The sequence below is a fragment of the Drosophila elegans genome, unplaced genomic scaffold, assembly GCF_018152505.1.
Source record: "Drosophila elegans isolate 14027-0461.03 unplaced genomic scaffold, ASM1815250v1 contig_208, whole genome shotgun sequence".
In the NCBI taxonomy this organism is placed as follows: Eukaryota; Metazoa; Arthropoda; class Insecta; order Diptera; family Drosophilidae; genus Drosophila; species Drosophila elegans.
Window position 1 is genome coordinate 4,731,838 of NW_024545578.1, and position 22,256 is coordinate 4,754,093.

The 22,256-nt window shown below is 40.1% G+C and overlaps 2 protein-coding genes across 2 annotated transcripts in view; both read right to left on the reverse strand.

Annotated features, from left to right (window-relative positions):
- Positions 1-1,204: 1,204 nt before the first annotated feature.
- The window catches only part of LOC108145847 (glucose transporter type 1), an 86,180-nt gene continuing 65,128 nt past the window's right edge, over positions 1,205-22,256 (reverse strand). Inside the window, 11 exon segments of the mRNA XM_017271466.2 lie at positions 1,205-5,451; positions 8,208-8,311; positions 10,155-10,294; positions 10,828-11,031; positions 12,626-12,748; positions 13,295-13,572; positions 14,109-14,387; positions 14,450-14,574; positions 14,971-15,227; positions 16,058-16,195; positions 16,650-16,815. Of these exon segments, the coding sequence (XP_017126955.2) occupies positions 2,819-5,451; positions 8,208-8,311; positions 10,155-10,294; positions 10,828-11,031; positions 12,626-12,748; positions 13,295-13,572; positions 14,109-14,387; positions 14,450-14,574; positions 14,971-15,227; positions 16,058-16,195; positions 16,650-16,815 (4,447 nt within the window). The 3' untranslated portion in view covers positions 1,205-2,818.
- On the reverse strand, positions 5,448-8,141 carry LOC108145849 (glucose transporter type 1-like). Its single transcript, XM_017271467.2, has one exon. It carries the CDS (start codon positions 6,889-6,891, stop codon positions 6,577-6,579), a length of 315 nt encoding a protein of 104 aa, XP_017126956.1. The 5' UTR covers positions 6,892-8,141; the 3' UTR covers positions 5,448-6,576.

The following is a 22,256-nucleotide window of genomic DNA, read 5'->3' on the forward strand; positions in this document are numbered from 1 at the left end:
TTTTGTTTTCTTTGTTCTGCTTTACTAAAAATTATTTAAATTCAGAATCATATACCTAGGTTCAAGTTTATTGTTGTATATTAATAATATAATTATTATTTCGCATTATTTTCCCCGCATTGTCCTCTCCATCCAGCCTCTAAATTGGGGCTCGCGATTCTCCCAGTGTATCAGAATTTAAATCTGTGTCAAGTCAGTATCGGTTTTTAAGTGTGTTTGCTTGTTTTTGTGTGGGACTCTCTAATATTCACCTTTGCGTGTATTTATATACTTAATATAACCGTTCTGTATGCACAATTTTAACTAGTTATGTACACAACTATATGTGGCTATGGCAAATGCTAGAACATATCCGAACCACAAACTAAAATACAAACAGGTAAAAAAAAATCGCTAGGGCATTATGTCATTGTTAATTGTGTTAATTCAGCTATATATATTTCAAACGGCATCTCTCTAGTTCTTGCAGCTGGTTTTGGTTTGTGGTGTGTGTGTGTGTGATTATCGTGGCCCTGGATCGAAATCTCTCCGATTCGAGGGTCTTTTGGGTAACTTTCGGGTAAGTTTGTGTCTTGGCTACGTGAACTTGAAAAGGGTTTGCCTCGGATTTAGTTATTTTCCATAGTCGATTTCCTATTACTGGATAATGTCTGTAACTCTGTCCGTTTTTTTTTGTTTTTGTTTGTTTGTTTGGGGGTGGTATTTACGGCTAATTGCTACGTCTTCTGATCTGTTATTTACAGTTCGAATAGTGCACACAACTTAAGACCAGTCCATCACCAGACCATCGGATCGAACTCACAAATAAGTAGTCGTTTCCGTTTCCGTTTCCGCTTCTATTTCCGGTGCCGTGTTTGAGTGGTTGTTGCCATTTAGTGTTGTTTTATGTCTATACTTTTTGCTTGATTTAACTTTACGCAATGTTAACATTCTGTCTTTTGATTTTGTTACAAAATCGCGCGGCCGCTTGGCATTTTTAATTTTGTTTGTTTTGGTTTTGGTTTCGTAATTCCTTTAAACTCATTATTGTTTTGCTTAGTTCATTAAAATAATGTAGAAAATCTGCAAATTGCATGCTCCTCGTTAATTAATGTGCCTTTAAAAAATGTCTATGATTTCTCTATATGTATTCATTCTTATATTTACAGCAGTTTTCATTTTCGATTTGGTTTTGCGAACTTCGTCTTTGTTTGTTTTTTTGGAGTTTTTGGTGTCTCCACTTCGATCTTGTTCTTGTTTGTTGTTGTTCATTTATTTAAAACCTTTGTTTTTGGCAGTGCATTTATATTTATTATTTTCGGTTCACTAATTCATAATGATTCGCCTCGGCTAATGACTACAAATTAAGTTCATTTAGTTAGTTACTCGTAAATTAGGTTATTAATTAATCAACAGCAGTTATTTACAATTTTCTCATTTTATTCTCACGCAAGGTACGTCTGATTCAACGGCCATTAAATTAAGTTGGAGTGCTTAGTTTACATTTAGTTATTTGAGTTTTCGAAAGCAACTGAGGCTACAGATGGATACGACTAGAAAATATAATTGGAAGACAGTTGTTGGGGATAAAAATACACTTGAAACGAATCTGGCGGAAATCGAAAAGATTTGTGGGGTTGGGAAAAAACGTAAATGTATTTAATCCTTGAGCAAAACGGCTTATTGCTTTGTTACAAAAATCGCAAGCAGTCCCTGAAAAAACGCGCATATCAAATAAATGCTAACAAAACTCTCACTTTTCTGTGTAATCTTAACTCTTTTTTTTCCCTTTTAACATTAAACTTTTGCCTTTTGTGTGCCAAACTACAGTTGCTGTTGTCTTTCCGTTTTCGGTTGTTAATTAATGGTTAATATTATTATTTAGTTGCAGTTGCTTTTGCAGTTGCAGTTGCTGAAACTCTAAATCTTGTGGCGCTGCTCCGATCTGATCCATCGCATCCTTATAGCTAGCTTTAACTGGTATTTTAGATTGGTTTTTCTATCATCTAGGCTTGAGTAGGTGTGCATTATTATTTCCATTTGCCTTGGCTCTTAACTATGTATATGGGTTTAGTCAATTTAAATATGCAAATTCAAAACCTTCGCTTAATGTTTAAGTTGAATATACAAATGTCCTTCTCACCTATCGCTTGTATTTATTATGTATACGCACTGTTAGCTTAAGTATTTCTTTTCATTATTTAAAATAGTCGTTGTTCATCTTCCTCTTGTGTTTGTAGCCGATGTGATTCGTGTGTGTGATTTGTGCATTTGGGGGAGTGCAACTCTCGAGGGGAAACATAAAGCCAGGTGTTAAAAGATCTATTGAAAACACAATAGGGGCTTTTATTTACCTTTTCTAACTAAAGAAAACCTGATATTTTCTACTCTTATCTAGTCTCGTTAGATCTCTTAACTATTTTGACTTTTCGATTGTAAATTTGGAGAGGTAATCCCTATAATTTTAAAGAAAAACAATTATTCCCGCTTTATGTTCCCCTTAAAAATCTACCCTCCCCATTGTGCATGTGTTCGTGTTTCTGTGTGATCCTCGCTTTAAACAGAGTTTTGGCTTAGCACAAAATTAACTTTAATTTTCTTAATTTTTTTGGCAGTGTAAAAATTGTAATTAAATTTAAGTACGCTCCTCGATCGAGGGCTGTCCATCAGCGCTGCTTCAGTGATTATTGCTTGTCCAGTCGCCACGTGATTAGTCTTCGTCCAGGCTCTGCGATCGGCGCTTCGAGACCACCAGATACTTGCGCCCGAAGTAGGGTGAATCTAAAGGGAGGGCAGAGGAGGAGGAGGAGGCGGGATGCACAGTGAGTCCCGGTTCCGCTCACTTCTTGCGCAGGAAGTCGGTGTACTTGCGTGCTCGCTTGCGCACGCGTTTGAGGGCCGATCCCAAGCGGAATTGCTCCTCGGTGAGATCGTATGCGTGATGCGACCCACTCGGGTGGCTCAGCAGGTGGTGCTGGTGCTGGTGTTGGTGCGCATGGGCGTGGGCATGGGTGTGGCTGTGGTGCGGGTGCGTTTGCGTTTGCGTTAGCGATTGCCGGTGCTTTTGCGATTGCGATTGTGGTGGTGAGGTGGCATGATGATGGTAGTGATGCATCTGCACAAAATCATCCCCAGCGGGATTAATGGACCCCGACAGCGGGGATCCCGGCGACATGGGCTGGGCCAGCAAGTTGTGCTCGGAGGCGGCGTCGAAGGACTCAAAGTGGTGCAGCTGCTGGTGGTGCGTCAGCGGTTGCGGCGATGGCAGCGACGACGAGTGCTCACTGGTGGTGGAGGCACCTCCGCCACCGGCCCCGGCAAACTCCTTGGGCAGCTCGTCTATGCCCAGTGGCTTGTCGAAGTGCGAATTGCCCGACATGTTGGTGTAGTCATAGCTGGGATAGGTGTACGGCAAGTACCCGGCATGATGGCCCTCACAGCCCACCTCGGAGTTGCCAGCTGCACCACCGCCACCGCCAGCACCAGCACTTCTGTTGTTGATGAACTTCACCTCGTTGGCATTTCTCTCCAGACTGCTGCTAAACACAATGTTGATGTTGTTCGAGCTCGTCGACAGGTTGATGTCTGTGGGCGACAGCTGTTCCGTGGAGCTCTGGTTCAGATTCGTCTCCTTGGAGCTGGCCCTGTAGCTCTGGAAACACTCGGCCGCATCACTGGAAGCCGTATTGGTGGTGTTTGTGTTCGTGTTCGTATTATTGTTGTTCGCACTCTGACCCTGTTGGAAATTGTTCTTGTACTGAAACTCTAGAGCATTCGAGGGCTGAAAGGGATAGTTCTTCGAGTTGTTCAGTATATCACTGGCCGTGGCATCGCCCTTGGACAAATACTGATGGATGTCCTCGCTGGTGATCTGCAGATCCTGATCCAAGTAGCTGTTGCACTGTATGTAGTTGTAGTTGGTGTTGCTGCAGCAGTTGTTGTACGCCTCGCCGACATCCTGATGGAACATCACCGTGGTGGTGGTGGTGGTGGTGGTGTCCTCGTCCTCGAACTCGCAGTGGTAGTTGCCACTGCCACTGCCACTGCCCTTGCTGCCGCGACTCCCTTTGCTGCCGCGACGCTTGCGCGCCGCTGCCGCCGAAGTGCTGGGCCCTTCATCGTACACGGAGGTGCTGCTGGTCGTCATCTTCCTGCAGGGTTTCTTCTCGGGCTCCGGTTCGTTCACCTGCCAGGCATCCAGTTTCTCATCCTCCAGCCCCCCCGAACCGCCGCCCACAGCTCCGTCCAGTTCGGAGGGCGAACGGCCATCGGCCAGGAAGCTCCAGCGGATGGGCGACGGGGAGCAGGCGTATTCGGGCAGCTCGGTGCTGCTCAGGGCGCCCTTTGAACTCTGACGCTCGAGAGTGGATCCCTGGTCGGGCGCCATGTTCTTGGCTCGATCGAAAATCGATGTTAGCGAACCCAACTGGCTGTTGGGGCGACTGGCATTCAGGCCCCTCAACGATATCGAAGTGTAGCTGGGCTGGCGATGCTCTGGCAACAAACTTCGCTGACTTCTGTGATGTTTGCGCACCGCCACCGCCGAAGCGGACTTGATGGAATTGTTGCGGCTTAGCGAAGATCTCGACCCATACAGACTGGTCGAGTCCGTCTGGTAGCAGTAATCGGAGCTGGTGCAGCAGCTACTTGGCCTGCGCGAGGATCCATACAGCTCCTCGGCAAAACACTGGGCCAGTTCAGTGCGCGAGGAGCTGTTGGTGGCGGTGTTGCAACAGGTACGCCTGACCAGGATCTCCTGCACCTCCCTGTCCGAACAGGCTGGATCCTGGCAGGCATTCAGGGATATATCCGTCACAGAGCGGTGGCGCCGACTATTGCAGATGGGCGCTCGCACCACCGAGTGGCTGGCCGACGACTGGTGGGCGCCCGGCAGACTGCCACTGCCCTGGCGCATCCTCCGGCGGTGGCGACTGTGGTGCGAGTGGTGCTGGTGGTGCTGCTGCTGTTGCTGCTGCTGGCTGACTGATGACGTCGTGTGGTGCGGCGAATGCGGCGATGTGTGACGACTGTGGTGCGGACTGTGACTGTGGCTGTGCTTGCGTTGCTGCTGGCAGTGGTGCGATATTGGCGGTGGCTGGAACGGTAACGGCTCTACTGGTACTGGCACTATTGCTTCGGCCAGCGAGGGATTGGCCTGATCACAAACGACTTCCTTCTCATAGCTACAGTGTACGTATTCGTGTGTGGGATAGCGGGTCTGGTGGTGCACCTGCTGCTGCTGATGCGTCTGGTGGAGCTGCTGCTGCTGCCGGCTGCTGCTGCTGGTTGGCGGCATCTCCTCAGCGCGACTCGTGGAACGAACACTGGCAGAGTCAGGAGGCGAGGCGCTCCTCAGTCAAGGCCCGCTGCTCGGGCAGACAGGTGGAGGCTGACGAGGGGGATGGGGCGCAGAGGCAGCGCTCCGGCCCTGGTGTGTACTTCGGCCGCCTTCTAAAAATCGCTCGGATGCAGCTGTCCACCCAAAAACGATGGCAAAACCAAAAGAAAAACAAAATTCACAAAACAAAAACAAAGTTGGGAATACGAAATACGAAAAAAGCAATTAATATGGCGCACCCAATTGTTGTAATTATTTCGCTGCATCGTTAGTATTTAATTTATTATCGGGCTGGTCGTTTTTAGCTGCGATTCATTCACTACTGCTGCTAATTAAAACACAGTGCATGCAAAAAGTCCATGCCAATAATACGCATGCAGTTGAAAGGGCATGCAGTCTATAGAAACCAAACAAAACACAACTTTCACATGGCGTTGATGGAGTCGAAAGGGCTGCTTGATTGATGGTCTGATTGATTAATTAATTTACTGAAATGATTTTAATTTGCCACTTTTTGTAGCATACTTTTTAGGACAGCTGCGGTACAAATAATACTTTTTTTAAATCTAAAATTATTTCACTAAATAAGAGCCAATTGGTTTTTATTAAAGCTGATTAACGTTAAGAAATGTATGTTTATACCTAGTGGATTTTTTTTTTGAAGCACGATAGTGAATGATTGCGTTTTAATTGGCTGAATTTTAACATAAAAAATTATTTATAATGGTAAGGTTGCATGATTTGGAATGATTTGAGTTTAATTTGTGTCTCAACTGCCTTGAAAGTTGATTTCCTAGATTATTTTGGCACACTTTAAGTCGCATTATTGGCACTTTTCTTTCTGATCTTTGAGCGAGTGGGTGATTTGGGTGTTTGGGTGTGAGTTTTTGTTGTGTATAGTATTTGGAGAGTGGTGCGACTTGTCTTTACTTAGCCAATCGGTTCGCTTGATTCGTTTTTGATAGTTGGTCCCAAGTTCAGCAGTTTCCCCTTCACTTGCGTACTATAAAGGAACGAAAGGAAAACAATATAAGCTACGATTCATCAGATCCGAACTGTCGATGGTTCGTTTTAGCGTCAGCTTGAGCCTTAGTCTAGTTTTAAATATTAACGACTATATATATATATGGTATAAATTCGACTGGGTGCATTTGGTTAAATTTGAGCATTTTCATGTAAATGCTTTTCGTGATGGGCTGAGTGGTTCAGTGGCTCAGTGGTTCAGTGGCTCAGTGGCTGCGTGGCGGCTCAGTGGCTGACTAGCTTGGAGTTGTGGTTTGCTTATTATTATTTAGGCGGTGCTGGGTCAACCTACATGACATCCTTCCGTGCGCCGAGTGCCGGCGGAAATTGTAGTCGTCGACCTCGTCGTAGTGGCACTTTCTCGGCGCCTGCGGCGTCTGCAGATTGGTGCCGTAATTCGTGTAGCACTGACCAGCCGATCTCAGTCCCGATCCCGATCCCAATCCCGATCCGGATCCGGATCCGGCCAAGCCGAGGACTCCGCCCGGACCGTAGTTGCTCGATCCGGGTCCCAGCAGATTGGTGCTATCGCTCAGCGGATAGGGACCCATGCCTTCAACCGTCAGGGAAAACGAGGTCGTACCAAACACTTGATTATTACGGTATAAGAATGGTATGGGGATTTCTCGATTTTTTTTTTGTATTCATTTTCGTTTCATGCAAGATCAGATAGTCGCCAATATTGATTGTTGTTTATTGTTGTTGTCGAGTTGGTTACATACAATAGTTGAGTGTTGGTTGTGTGTGGTTGGGCCCAAGTTGATGGTTGATTTTGATCGATTGATTGATAGGTTTTCCAATGTTTAAAATTGTTTAATTCAAAACACAATTCATAAATCCGAATGGAAATAAACAATGCAAGATAGTTAATTTATTCAAAAAGAGATAGAGACGCGAGCATCGCATCAGTTTTTGGTTACAGATTAGAATAGAACAGCATAGATCGAATTTCTACAATATAACAAGCAGCTAGATAATTGAGACAAGAGTCACAAGATGGTGGCATTTTAAACTATAATTCAGAAAAATCTAGGCAAACAATAAGAGTTAAAAATTTATATAGATACACACACACACAGGCAATTATATTAATGAGTGGAGATGATTGAGGTTAGTAAGAGATTTTCGAATGGATCGGGGTAATGCAATATTTCATGTGTAGTAACGAAATAAAAACAACGTGTGACTAATTGCTCGAAAAAATGTGTACAGCTTTAAGTATGTAGAAAATAATATAATATATAGGATTAGTTTGTATGTAACATTTTTGTTAACCTAAAAATCTTTGTAAATATTAGTTTTATTTTGAAAATTTGTTCAAGAATATTAGAGAAAACAATTTAAATTCGTATTTCACTGTATAGTTTGCATTTTTCAAGCCCCTACAGATTTCAAACTGCGTGTTTGGGGGATAATTTCGGTTGTGTCAAACAAAAAATTAATTATGCGACACGTTGAACAAGTGTCGTTTATGGACCAATTTACATAGATACATTTTGTTTTGTTGGATTGTGTGCCTTGATGTGAGGCTCAAACAGCTAACAAGTTATTCAAAATTAGGGTTATTTTTTGTTTACCTAAAGGACATTGCTGGCTTGTGTTTGTGCTTCACAACCTGTGTTCATGGATATGCAAATATTGGATGTGTGTGTGATTCGAGCAATTTGCACAACAAATAACGAGGAAATTAAAAACTCAAACGGATACTGCAAGTGAAACTGAAACACAATCGAGGTGTGGTTGTGGTTTCAGCACTCGGGATTGAGGATTCAGGATTCAGGATTCAGGATTTCTGGTTAACAGGATTACATCGGAGGGAGGAGGAACTTTGTTCTAGGTGGCACTTTGGCGTGTTTTGGATTCTTACGTGAGTCATGTTGGGTCTTCTCCTCAGATACCATCAAGGCGGCATGCTCGATGCCAGAATTCATACTTTGTGGCTCCAAGCTATTTGTGCAGTTTAGCATACTCCTGAAATTCGCACACTCTACGATTATGTTTTAAGTGTAAACGTATTTGGTAAATTTAATTTCTTTGCAACTAATGAGAGCAATTTCGAGAGTTTGTTTTTATTTATTTTTTTTTTTTTTTGTCAGGATTGTTCTGCTTGTTGTTGTTCTTGTTATTGTTGTTGTTGTTGTTTATCAGAGAATACACCGAAACAAAAGTCTGACTTTGAATTTAACAAATGACATTTGTAGTTGAGAGGTTTTACTGTAGTAGCGATATTTCTGTGCATTAGTTCGAGGCTGCTTGGAAGTTATTAGGCGCGGCTTAAAAATCATAAATAAGAAACCAAACCAAATGAAAATGGTAATAAAATAACATTTATTTGTAATCAAACATATAACGTGAAATTAAATTGATTTAAACTAGCACTAGTACTAAATTGGAATATGGCTCCCACACGCCTTTCGTCCCAGAATCTTCCAGGAATTGCTATGAGTGAAGGTCGATTGATTGCTATAAGTTATAAGTTGGCTTGGAAGGTTTGGACTGGTTGGTTGGTGGGTCGGTTGGTGGTCGCGCTGGTTCGCCTGTCTTAGCGGGGCTTCACTGCGCCTTGGGGTGCGCAGAGCTTTTCCCATTGCCATCAACTTCGCCCTGCGACAACTCAATGTCCGAGGTGGCAATACTGTTCTCGTTGGCATTATCCTCGCTAAATATGGTTGAAAATCGGGACAAGAATCGGGCAACAAAATCAGTGTGTGCGTGTGTGGTGTGGCTGTGTTCGTGGGGGCGGGGGTCTTATATGAACATATGGGTTTTATGGGTGGACCACTTTAATCTAACCAATTTAATTTAGTTTATGATCGATGAGGGGAGCGGATCGGGGCGCAATGAGAGCGATTCTGAGATATATCAGATGACGTGACATGGGGGCAGAAAATGATGAAATGCGACTCTTAATTATAGTAGTAAGTATAGGTAACGGTATAGCTATGCATAGAGAGAGAGTTGAAGAGTAGAGTATTAAAATTGATATTAAATAGTTGGGTATTTATATAGTTGGCTAGTATGAGTCTTATTTAGTTCGCTTTTACGGCAGCCAGTTGTTTATGGGTTGTAGTTGTAGTTGTAGTAACAAAGTAACGAGTCGTAACAAAGTACAGGCAAAGTTAAGCAAACATGCCGAAAAATTTATAGAAACTTTGAGCGCAGGAAATCACAATTTCAATTCGATTAATTTTCATTGTTTTTTTTTTTTTTTGATTTTTTTAGTCGGTTAAAAATTGTACATAAAGTGGCTATATAAGGTACAGCAATACGAGCTACATTTTTAAAAAGGTGGAAGTTTGAAGAGCGAAACGCATCGGATCGGATTTGGTTTGATTGTGGGGCATTTAGTTAACGGAGTTTAGGAGTCTGATCGATCGATCCTTTTCGGCGGCTTCATGCAACTTACCCGTACAGTCTACTATCTCGAAAGGTCCTTGGGGCATACATGGAACGTAGTTCAAGGCAGAGGGTTATTTTCGAACTTATGGTGCGTTACAGAACAGAAGACAAAATCAAATTTCAAAACGGAAAACAACGAAAAACTTCTGAGCCCTGAACCGATCCGAAGCATTCGGTTCAGTGGATCAGTGACTATGCAAACCGCATAATAAACTTCCAAGTAATGGTAATCGAGGGCAGAGTATACATATTCGGTTTTTGTTTTTATCTAGTTTGTGGTTAACGTTTCTTGTGTTTTTTTTTGCTTAAAAATTGAGTTCAAGTTATGAGAGCTGAAGAACTAGTCGACATATTGCCATGATTTGTGTGCAGAATTTGAGCTGGGAAATGAGCAATATTGATTGGGGCCACATACCTGCCGTTGTTGTGCCGGAAGAGGGCCAGAATCTCCTCAAAGGTCTTGTTCTTGGTCTCGGGCACCTTCTTGTAGGTGAATATCCAGAAGATGGCCAAGAAAACGCTGAACGGCAAGAACGTGTAGTTCTCCAGGGCAGTCTGTTGAACAAGATAACAACAAAGTCATGAATTGAAAGAAAATATTACTAATTGTTTGAAAAATGAAACGATTTTCCTAACGAAATTAGAAAATGTTTATCTAAATTTTTTTATTTATTTCATAAACTTTGATTTTTGGTTGATTTAAATATTTAGTTTATTATTTAGTAAATTAAGAGAGTTTATAACAATTTACCAATTTAAATTTGTTAAATTACATAACTTCATTATGTTGTTTGGGCATCAATAATACAATATTTACTTAGAAAACAATATTTGCCAAAATTTATTTTAAAATTTATAGAGCTTATACAAATATATACGATATTTATTACAATTTAAAATTCTTCTTGGTAAGTGTTGAATTCATATTAAATTTTGCATTGTTTCAGTATTTAAATCAAATCCATTATTTATTTTATACACTGATAAAGAAACGTAGTAAATTCTTAGTTATTTAATATTGCAAAATATATTTGTTTTCGTTATATTAATTTTTATTTTTAACTTAATAGGCATCTATATCCACTCACCTTCATGCTGGGGAAACCAATGCCGACCACAAAGTTGGCCATCCAGTTGACCAGCACCGCGATGGCCATGGCACTGGGCCGGGGTCCTTGGGAGAAGAGCTCCGCGGTGATCATCCAGGGAATCGAGCCGGGTCCCACCGCGAAGAAGACGACGAAGCCGAGGGTGGCCACCACCGAGAGGTAGGACATCCAGTCGATCATTTCCTGCACATAACCAAAGAACTCCTATACAAAATGCATAGTACTCGCATTCTCGATGTAGGCTTTTTTCTCTACTCGCGTTTAACGAACTGTCTCCGAAATAATATGGGTAAACTAAACACATAACCCCCGGATAAACGTGATCTCTTTTTATGCATGAGTTGGTTAGCGTATTGAAAGTAGTAATTTAAGTGGATTGAAGTTGTTGGCTGGTCTCGTTTTCTTGGTTCTCAAAGAGTTGACCCTTTAACTGCCGCTCGAGTCTTTCTGGGGGGCCGAAGAATGCTTAGGAATGCTTAGTGGTACGTAAAGTTAGCTATATCTTACACAATAACCAAATAAAAATCAAATACAATAAAGGCTTGAGATCACATTGAGAGTGTTTCTGTGTGAGCTTCGTGTGTGAGAGAGGTGGTGACCTCTAAAGCGAGTTCAGCGCCGGTGCTCTGCTCTATTTTTGTCTCCATTTCGAGGGAGCTGGTGGAACTAGTGCCCGAAAAACTTTTGCACAGTTGTGTGTTGATATTTTTTTTTTTTTTGGTTTTTTTCGAAACTTTTGCTTGCCTTTGAAACTGTGTGGTTTGCTTCTAGCGAGAATAAAGCAATAAATCATAAACAGAACGAATTCGTCAACTGATTTCGAGTGAGTGTTTTGTGGGGCGAAAGCCTGCCAAGTCGAGAATAGCTCTAACTAAAGGGGCGGGGGACAGTTGCCCAAAAGAGCTGGCACAATTTACACCAGGCATTTGTCCTTTAATGCTGCACATATGTAAAGAACAAATGCCTGATTAAATCCTCAAATTTAAGGCCAGCTCTCAGGTGCAACAACTTAGCCTAGGCAACTGAAAAATGCAATATATCTAGAGGCAAGCCACGTGCAAAAAGTGTATAAAATGCGTAATAAATTCATAAATAATCACAACTAATTCTAAAGCATTCCAAAGCTAATCATGCATGTGCCACAATCTGCGTAAACATATTTTGCCATCGCAGAAATATGACATAATTAATAACTAAAGCGACCAAGTGTTGGCCTATAAATTAAACACATATACGTCTATGACTTAAATGCAATGCATCAACGCAAACACAGAAAAAAAAGCTACATTTAATGGCTGAGGGAGAGTCATAAATCCAACTTGTTATAAATTCAAATATATCTCACAGCAATAATTTATAGAAATACGCGCGGGACAACTGTCATGCTTTGTATCTGTGTGTTTAAGTGTTGACTGTATGTGTGAGTGAGAGTGTTTTTGGTTTTTTGTTTTTTGTTTTTTTCTGTTTTTCTTTTCTATTTTTTTGTTTGCTTGTTTTGAGGGCACGACGGGGTTAAACACAACTTCATGCATAAAATATTTATATCAATATTCAAATATTTATAAACACACGCACTCGTTTTGGGAGTATTTGGAATGTATGGGATAAGTTCTAGGCATCTCTAGAAGTTCAGAGTCATATGCAAATCACTAAATGGACGGGGGAATTAACAAATGCAAACCCAAACAGGCAGGCACTTTAGCATTCACATTCGCAGGCAGGTCCTCAAAAATGTACAGGAGCATGAGCTAAAAATCCTGGACACCCCTCTACTTGCCTTGATCAGGAACGAGATGGTGATGAAGATGGAGAAGATGAACATTCCGCCCAGGCCATAAAGGTGCAGGGTCCGGCGACCAGTGCGATCCATCAGTGGAATGGACACGAGGGTCATAACAACCTGTGAGTGAAATTCAATGTTAATACTTTTATATAAAATGACTTTCTCGTGTTTAAATAACTACTCTGAATGACTAAGTATACATTTCAATGTTGAATGAACACAGCGTTGGTTAATTACCACTAAAAAAGTTTAAATCTGCATTCATTTCCGTTTCAGTAGATAAGATTAGATTAGAGATTCATAAGCAAATCAATTTTAATGCAACTCGGTTCAGAATCCATTTAATGTTTATTAATTTATAGTAAATAGTTATTTCTCAACAGTTCTTTATTTTAAAATTTTAATAATAAATAGTTCAGGAAATAAGTGATTTCCTTTTACATTGGCTGTTTGTACTGATATAAATGTAAAGCGCGAATTAATATTCTGATCATTAAATAAGTCTTTTCTTTATAAGCAAATCAATATTAAATTGTAAATAGGTATAGGTATTAATGCTAATTATTTTCCAAAGAGTTTATAAAATTTTGTCAAATATGTAACATTTAATATTTTAAAGTTCTCATTTCAAATGCGAGGTGCTTTTGAAGTGTAGAGACCTACCATTATGGCGCCGATGCCTATCGTGGCGAACTTGGCGCTCTCCTCAGTCAATCCCGAGCTCATGAAAAGTGATGTGGAGTAGTAGAAGACGGCGTTGATGCCGCTGAACTGCTGGCTCAGCTGCATCACGATGCCGATAATCAGTGGTGGACGCAGGGTGGGCGAGCATATCAGCTCCATGGTCGATATGTGGCTCTCGGACTGCTGGGCCCGCTCCTCGGCCCGCATCTCCTCGATGTCCTCCTCCACGGAGCCAGATGCTCGCAGTCGTCGCAGGGCTACAATTTGCCATTAAAGTTATTATTCAAGACTGACAAGAGCTCAAGACAATTGAAGCTTATGTATTTACTTTGAAAGAGACTTGTCAAACGAAGTGAATTAAATATTTCCTAACCAACAAAAATTCATCAGGAAATCAGGCTTTTAGTAGGCTATTACGTTTTATTTTAGTTGGGAAATAGATGGTTTTCTTTGAAGTTTTCTGTTTGTAGTAACAAATTTTTAAATAAAGATATTACAAAACATTTTAATCTTTGAAAATAGTCTTATTATTAAATTTTTATTTAAGTAGTTGTTGGGACTATATTAATATAAAATTTTCATTCCTACAAATTGGTTCTTTATTTCTGCAGAAACTAATTATGAATAGTTTTAATGATTTTAAATATGAAACAGTTTTAATTAAAAATCCTTGCTGTTTACAATTGAAATCAAACAAAGGCATTATAAATTCCAACTCGTAGCTCGATGTTTGCCATTAATGCTTATAATTTTGTTCATAAATAAACCATTACATATAATTAGTAAATCTCACCCTTGCGCGCCTCCTCCTCCCACTGCTTGGTGATTAGCAGATATCTGGGCGATTCCGGGCAGACGGGGAGCAGGATGAGTTGCAGGATTGCCGGGCAGATGGCCAGGCCCAGGAGGATGGGCCAGCCCTCGTTGGTGCCCAGAATCTGCTCGATGCCCAGCACTTGGGATAATAGTAAACCTACAGTCACAGCCAATTGATTAACAGTACCTAAGCCACCGCGCAGATTCAGTGGCGCTATCTCCGAGATGTACATGGGCACCAGCGACGTGTTGAGGCCTACAAATCAAATATAGATACATGATTCAAACAGCTTTGGCACAGCCACACTCAGTACTCACCGCAATTAACACCAATTATAAATCGGCCAAGGAATAACATTTCATAGGAATGACTAACTTTGGTAAATCCCATCAAACAGGCGCCGGCAATTCCGAGCACATTGTTTAACAGTAGGCCGCCTTTTCTGTAATTCAAAAAGTATTTTAATATTAAATTCTTTTTTCATGCACAGAAAAAACTAGTAAAAGTTTTGGTGCCAAAAACAGAATATGATATAAAAAGTCAAACGCTTCATACAAATTCATTTTTACTCATTGTTTCTAATATGTTTGGTTTTACTTTTTAAAATGTTTTTACCTTCTTTTTGCACCAAAACGTAGAATTTTAAAGCTCTGTTTTCTCTGTGCATTTTAATTGTTCATTGTTAGAGCTGATTTTAATATGTGACAATTTTATTGAAATTTAAACAATTTAATCTAAATCAAATTAAAGCAAATGTTTTAATTTCATAGCATGAGTTTAATAAATATTGTGAGTTAGTATTTGACTTAAATATAAAATAAACTATTAGAGTACTAACCTGCCAAAGCGGTTGGCCATCCAGCCGCCACTGAAACCGCCCAGCATGCCGCCTATGGCGAATATGGAGACCGCCACCGAGTAGAGCTGCTGGATGAACTCCTCGCTGATGTCCTCGCCGTAGCGGTCCTTGTAGACGTCCTTCATGAAGTTCTCGATGTTCTTCTCGGGCGCGTTGATCACGCCGGTGTTGTAGCCAAACTGCAGCATGCCCAGCACCGCCGAGAAAATCGAGTAGGTGAGGAAGAAGGTGAGACCCTGGAAAGTTCGATTTAGAAATGCCATTAGTGGTGAACGTTTTTGGGGGGGATCGGGGGGCGGGACGGCGGGGATTCGGTGGGGGATGTGCGGGCGGGTTCATCAAACGCTTTGCAAACGAGTGTGCGGAAACCAAAGCTTTCTCTTTGGATAAGGCCAATTTTTCAATCAAAACTCAGAGGTAAATAAACCATAAGATAAAGTCTGAATGAATGAGAGTGTTTGGATGCTGGAAATCATACTTATTATAAACAAGGAAATAAAAACAAAATAATATCTCATAAATAGTTTTCGGATTTATTCATTTCATTTTCGCTACAAAACGTAAACAAACCAACAATATTAAGTTTCTTTAAAATACGTTGATGAAGAAGCCGTCTGTACGTGTGCAGTACACTCAAATAAATCTTTGCTGATTTTACACAATTTCAAAATCAATTTGTTGTGGTTTTTCGCTTTTAAAATATGGAAATTGATAGTGAAAAAAGTTAAAATTGATCTCAAACAGTTTAAATACTTTTACTGAATCACATCTGAAGTTATTTTTATGACAAATTCATTTGAGTGTAAACAAAAACTGAAACCAATCCGAAGAGCGTTTGCATCTGTCCATCATGGTAGCAGTTTTTGCCGTCAGTGGTTGAGGTTGAGTGTGGCTGGGTGGATGGATGTTCGGGTGGTTTTGGGTGGTTTTGGTCGTGTGGTTGTCTGGCTCTGGGTTGTTGGTTGTTGGTAGTTGGTAGTTCTTGGTGTTTCGGTTTGTACATGAATAGAGAAATGAAATTCAAGTATTTAATTACACAACATGGCAAATAATTTAAGCTACAAACTTGTTCTAAAAGTCTTAGCTTCCGTCTGTGCGTGTGCTCCTCCAGTCGATCGACGTATTCGCGCAGCTCCTCGATCTCCTCCTTCACCTGCTGCACGGTGTCCAGTTCGTGTTTGATCGCGACCATATCACGCTTCACCTGTTTTTTTTTTGTAAAATATACCTTTTTATTTACAGTTCTTGGGCAACAAATCACAGGGGTTATATACCATTACAAGCAATCTTTCTAGAGATAAACTTGTCTCCTTTCTAAAATAGTTTATTCTTAAAAATTTCTTGTGAAAAACCAATGTTTGGAATATATTATCATAGAAACATAGAAAATATTTACAGTCCAAAAAAAATGTATTATTCAACAGTCTTTATTTATTTATTTACGATTAATTTAAATACATAGAATTGTTGTACCGCAAATCTGTTTGGAATAAATGACCAAATATATAAAATTTTTACATTTAAGAACAGCCTCTTAATAATATTGTTGTAAATGTTTAATTGTCTGATTTTAAATACTTAGTTTCTTAAGAAACATTGCTCAGCATTTCCGTACCCTGTGATCTTATGTTTCCATCGACTTTCAGCTCCCAACTCACCTCGGACACTTCGCTCTGGCAGCTCTCCACGGACTTGGTCAGCTCCTGGAGCTGGGTGCGGATTTCGCACAGGGCGACCGTCGTCTCCAGGTGTCGATCTCCCCGCTGCAGCTCATCGAGTTTCGCTGACAGATTCATGCTCATCACGCTAACTTGCTTTTGCAAACTGTGGGTCAGTGGATGAAGGCATGCCAGGTCACGCCAGGATTCGGATTCGAAATCGGGTTACATTTTATTGTTTGTATTTAGTCGGAGTCGTGTTTCGGTTTGCAGATCGCAAGATTGCCGATTGCGGGTCGCAGTCAAAGAAAATATTAAAGCAAAAATGCATTTTAGTAGTTCGCCAGTCGGAGAATGCCTTTGAGTTCATTCCTTATATATAGTACTTATTCCACTACGCTCGCTACTACACACAGACCGAAACTGAGACAAAGTTATTTAGCGTATACGTTATTTATTTCGCTCTGGCCCAAAAAAGTAAACGCAAAACGTAAACGAAACACACAAAACGAAATTATTTATGACCGCTTGCATTAAAATTTACTGAGCTATGCAATTATTGAGGAATGAAGCAACATAAATTTTATGGGCCACAGCTCGAAACTGAAAACGGCAACAAAAACTGAAACAGAAGCAGAAACAGAAACATCAGAAACGCACGCCAGTTGCCGAGTTCCGTAGTCACTCAGCTCCTTTGGGCAGAAGTCCAAGAAAGGATTTCTGTGTTGGGCCAGGAGCAACAACAACAGCACGCAGGCGGACGGACGAAGAGCAATAATAACCGAGCCAGGCCACTAAGTACATAAAAAGTAACTTAAAGTAAATTGTTGGCATATTTCGTTAAGGTTAAGGCAAGAGTAATGTACAATGCACGAGAATGAAAAGTTGACGGCATTATATATACTTAAGCGAGCTCAGCTCTGAACTCTGGCCGGGATGACTGCCCCATTTATTTTGCTAGTCGGATGGCAACTCTTTCGGAGAGATAGATGGATGGATGGACGGATGGATGGATGGATGGATAGACGTCCCTGTCAAAGTTGTACTTATAATCCTGTTTATATCTAGTTCCCCCTTCGAATGCATCAAATTTACATTTTCATCAGCCGCAAAGCCTGTGAAAACAAATCGGCTGAGCGGTTTGCAAAGTTCTCTAACTAAAATCAAGGCTTATAGATTTGATTTATATTAATTTGTGACTTTTCTCTATCAATATATATATATATAAATTTTTTAAGTCAAGAAATAATCACTTATAATAAGACATCTCAAAAATTGTTTGCGTTTTAACTAATTAACTTTTAACTTTTAAAAATTAACTTTACATTTTTTAAACAGATAATTATTTTGATTTTCTGATTGTTCTTTAATTTGGCTTTAAGTATTTTAAAATTGGCAAGCAATTCCTGAAAATAATTACTGGTTTTTAAAACAAATCCCTATATTTAATGTATTTTCAAACAACTAGCTTTTGTTTATGAAACAAAAATGTAATTTGAACGAGACTATTTCCTTAATAGATATAACTGATTTATGTCTTTAAAACTTGAATGTAAAGAGAAACTACAAGCTGTATATATAAGTTCGATATTGATACGCTCGACTGTATATCTATATATTGAATATCAGGGCGAATCGGAAGGTGCACTTTGTGCTTTGTTTGTTTTGGGGTGGCATCTAAATCAAATGGCAACAAAAGTTGCGGGCGACAGTTTCCAGCGGATGGGCGATGTGCCGATATGGTGCCCCACAGCCGACTCCCTCGCACAATGCGCATACGACACGTGGGCCAGGGCGGGCGAGGCCGTGTGCTTGAGTTGCCTGCGCATTATGTTAATGCAACGCAACGCCTATGCCCAAAGAGAGGTCGGTTCGGAGGGGAGTTTGCTATCGTTAGTAGTGTTATTGTTTTGCATTTCACGGACATTGTTGTGCCGAGCATAAAAGGATTATTTTATGCATACATCAGCCAGCGAAACCGAAACAGAATCCGACACAGAATCAGAATCAGTACCAGAATGAGAATCGAGAGCAAAACCAGAACCAGAACCAGGACGAGAGATTCGAGCGCATCCTGTGCAAGTTATTGTTCTCTGCGAAAACAATTGCTGTGTGTAATACGCTCGTGCATCGTCTGTGTCAGATGCAGGAATTTTCGGTTTTGTGTAAGGGATTTGTATACGTGAGCATTTAATAAATTTTCTGCCAATTTCTCCCTGGCTTGTGCATTCATTAAAGGCTGCGCACAGTACGTGCATGCCCCGTTCTTCCGCCGGCTAAAAGGATTCCATATATATTCGGGGCTGTTCATTTTGTCACAAAGCCGCGCACAGTTTTAGGAATATCAAATTTTTGACAAGACAAAAAGCTGTCGTGCCCTTAGCGGATTATCCTTTGGCAGGATTTCAATCACATTATCCCTCCGAAAAGAGTTCCACAGTCAGAGTTCGGCACCCGTCAAATATTCAGACGCGCTTCAATTACAGATAGAGTTCAGCTCAGATCTCAGTGCACACAATAAATTCAGCGAAAAAAATTAAAATCATACATCTCATATCGCTGTATGTAAAGTACATCAATCAGATCGAATCGGGAATTAGGGAAACCGGGAAATCGGGATATCGGGGTATTCAAACCAATTGGCATATAGGACATTCACCAAACGTTGCAAATGCTTGTTTCTCAGCCCGTTTTTTGTTGACTCTCATAAAGTTTTGCAGCAGCTCGCGTTGCAATGGCATTTGTAAATCAATTTAAATTTATTTGTGTTCTCGTGGATTTCGTTTTGTGAGGCAATATTTTATGATTGGCATGATTAACATTTTGTTTGGTTTATGAAATTATTTAATTAAATGCAAAGCCAAATAAACGGATGAACGGAATACAAAGGTCGCTACGAACGTAGTTTCTGGTTGTTACAGTTTTTTCTAGGTTTTCATTTTTTTTTTTCATTTTGTTAATTTTGTTTAATTTTGGTGAAGGGACCGTTACGCCAATTAGTCTGGGGTTCTGTTGTATGCAAACTTTAAACATCGAGCATTAAACCATAAAAAGTGTACAGTAATTCATTGCAGCAACGAAACAAATGGAACCGAAAACACAAACAACACAAATGGAGAGGACATTAAACGAGTTGAAAAATCCTGAAAATATTGTGTGACTGACTGACTGACTGACTGACTGAGTGATGCATTGGGTAAGGGATTACGCACGAAAAGGGGTTTTTTGAGGGGTTAAGCTAATTATGAACTTGATGACATGCAGGCTGGGGTTGTGGGTGGATGCGAAAACAAGATAGAGAGAAAGAGAGAGACAGAGTTGCCGAAGTGGCCAACCGCAGGCTGATTGACTGCCTGGCCAAAGGATGTTTGTCAATGGCTTTACATGGCCGCGCACGAGTGTGAGTTAGTGTGTGCGTGTGTGTGTGTGTGGTACGAACAGCGACTTAATGGCCCTCAAACACTCTTCGGCATGTCATAAAAAACACAACATCCTGGCAACCGCACAGGGAAAAATATAGCATTTCTTTTATTTCATTTTTCAAAAAAGCTTTGATTATTATAAATTTATTTTGTATATTGTGTCGACATTTAATCAATAAATATTTTGTTTTTAAAGATTATAAGATTACCTTGCAAAATGAATTTCATTTTACATTAAATAGTTAACATTATAAATGTTAAATATCTAAACTAGATGGGAAATTTTTAAAAATTCCTCGTTTTTTACGAAAATTTCTTTGATTTTTCTCTGTGCAGGCGTAAGCATCTGATTGTTGTGACTGCTCTCGAGTGCTTTTTGAGTAGTGCCAAATGGGGTGTTCACACTATGGCGCCCACACTACGCTTCGCTATCTCCCTCTCTCTTTCTATTTTCCCCATCCAGATGGTGAGCACGTTTTGAAAACTAAATTAATTTATTTGAACATAATTGAATTCTAATTGCATTGCATGCAAATGGAGAGCGGAGTGTCTGGTTTTTGGGTAAATATTCTAATAATTAACAAATCAATTTGATGGGCTACGAGTGCCAAAATAGAGAGTAGTGCAGAGTGCAGAAAGAGATGAGAAGGGGAATTCATTGGATTATTGCATTACAATATGACGAAGGGGGTGGAGTAAAAATATTTAGATTCGTAATTGAAGTTAGTTGGTTGTAATTGCATACTCATTGAGTGGCGTGAATACCAGGCCACTTTGCGTGTGGCTTTTGTTGTATCGGTGGTTGAGTTGTTGTTGTTGTTGTTCATGGAGTTATTGTGGCATTTTTTTGTGGTTCAAGGGGAATTGGGAATTGGATGATAAAGAACACGTATAGACATTGTACAACTTGTGAGGCAGGGAGCTTGAGGTGCAGTCCAGAAATGCATTTCGTCTGTTTTCATCGATAAATTTTGCCAAAATGCATTTGCGGCGATTGCAGATATATACACAGAACAATAAATACATATATGGTATATACTAGGGATGAAATCAATCAGAGTTATCATTGAAACAAATAACCTCTTTGGTTTATTTATTTGTATTTAATTTGATAATTTGACATGGTTTACCTGAACATTTTTAATAAGAGTTTAGGCTTAAAATAAAACAAATTAAATAACTAATGTCAAGCAGTTTTTCAAAATTTTAAATTTCAATATAATCTGCGTAATCTACCTTAATATCAATTTGTCTTCTGCATTTTTATGCAGTTTTCCTGCAGTTTTTCATCCCTGGTATATACTCGAGTGATTGACAGGTGGTATGGAAATGAATTTACAGACACATGTGCTCAATCACTCGGTGACATTTAAGCAAAGTAAATACGTTCTCAATTGAGTTGCAATTTTGTACAGCGCGTGACATGGCAACAAAGGTGGTTTTGTGAAAGCAAAAAGGCAGCAAACGACAAACAAATGCTGCTAATTAACATTTTTTAATTAACGATGAGAAGCCATTTAATTTTACACCAACACACAATTATTAATATGACGCACAATCAGCTCGAATGAATGGTGGTTAATGAAACGAAAGAATAAAACCAAACGTGTGCTCTGCATACATGGCGGATGAGTGATGTTAGAATTGTTTTTAATCGCATTGCGATCTGGTCGCTATTATTAATGTTAAAGTTAATTAATTTTTAGATTTACTCTATAGTTATGTACCTGGGTGGCATTGTGCCCATCATTTTGCTGGCTTTTCTTTGGACTCCGTCGATAATAAAGATTGATTTAGTTTAGAGTCTCTTATACTATACTTATATCTTTATTTCATATCGTTCATATAGTCGCTTGGCTTTCTCTTCGCTCTATTATTTCTCGCTTTTCTTTTCTTTTCTTTTTCGGGGTTTGGTGAATGTCGTATGTGGCCGCGGTTGAGTTATTTGGGTTTATTTATGATATCTGTTCGTTTGATTTTGTCGGGGAGGTTGCGCAACAAAAACAACACAACACAAAGGCCCTCAATGAATAATTGACAGTCTAAGGACACACGCAGGACACTTAACTGAACATAACTTGCGCAAATCTGTGTGGAAGGAGAACATTAAACATATACATTGCATATTTCCTCGTTAATATATCACAAGCCACAGAATTAAAACCGAAAAAGAAAAGGGTTGGAA

Bases quoted from the DNA above. Each gene is read 5' to 3' on its own strand.
- LOC108145849 (XM_017271467.2), bottom strand. From the start codon at position 6,891: ATGGGTCCCTATCCGCTGAGCGATAGCACCAATCTGCTGGGACCCGGA.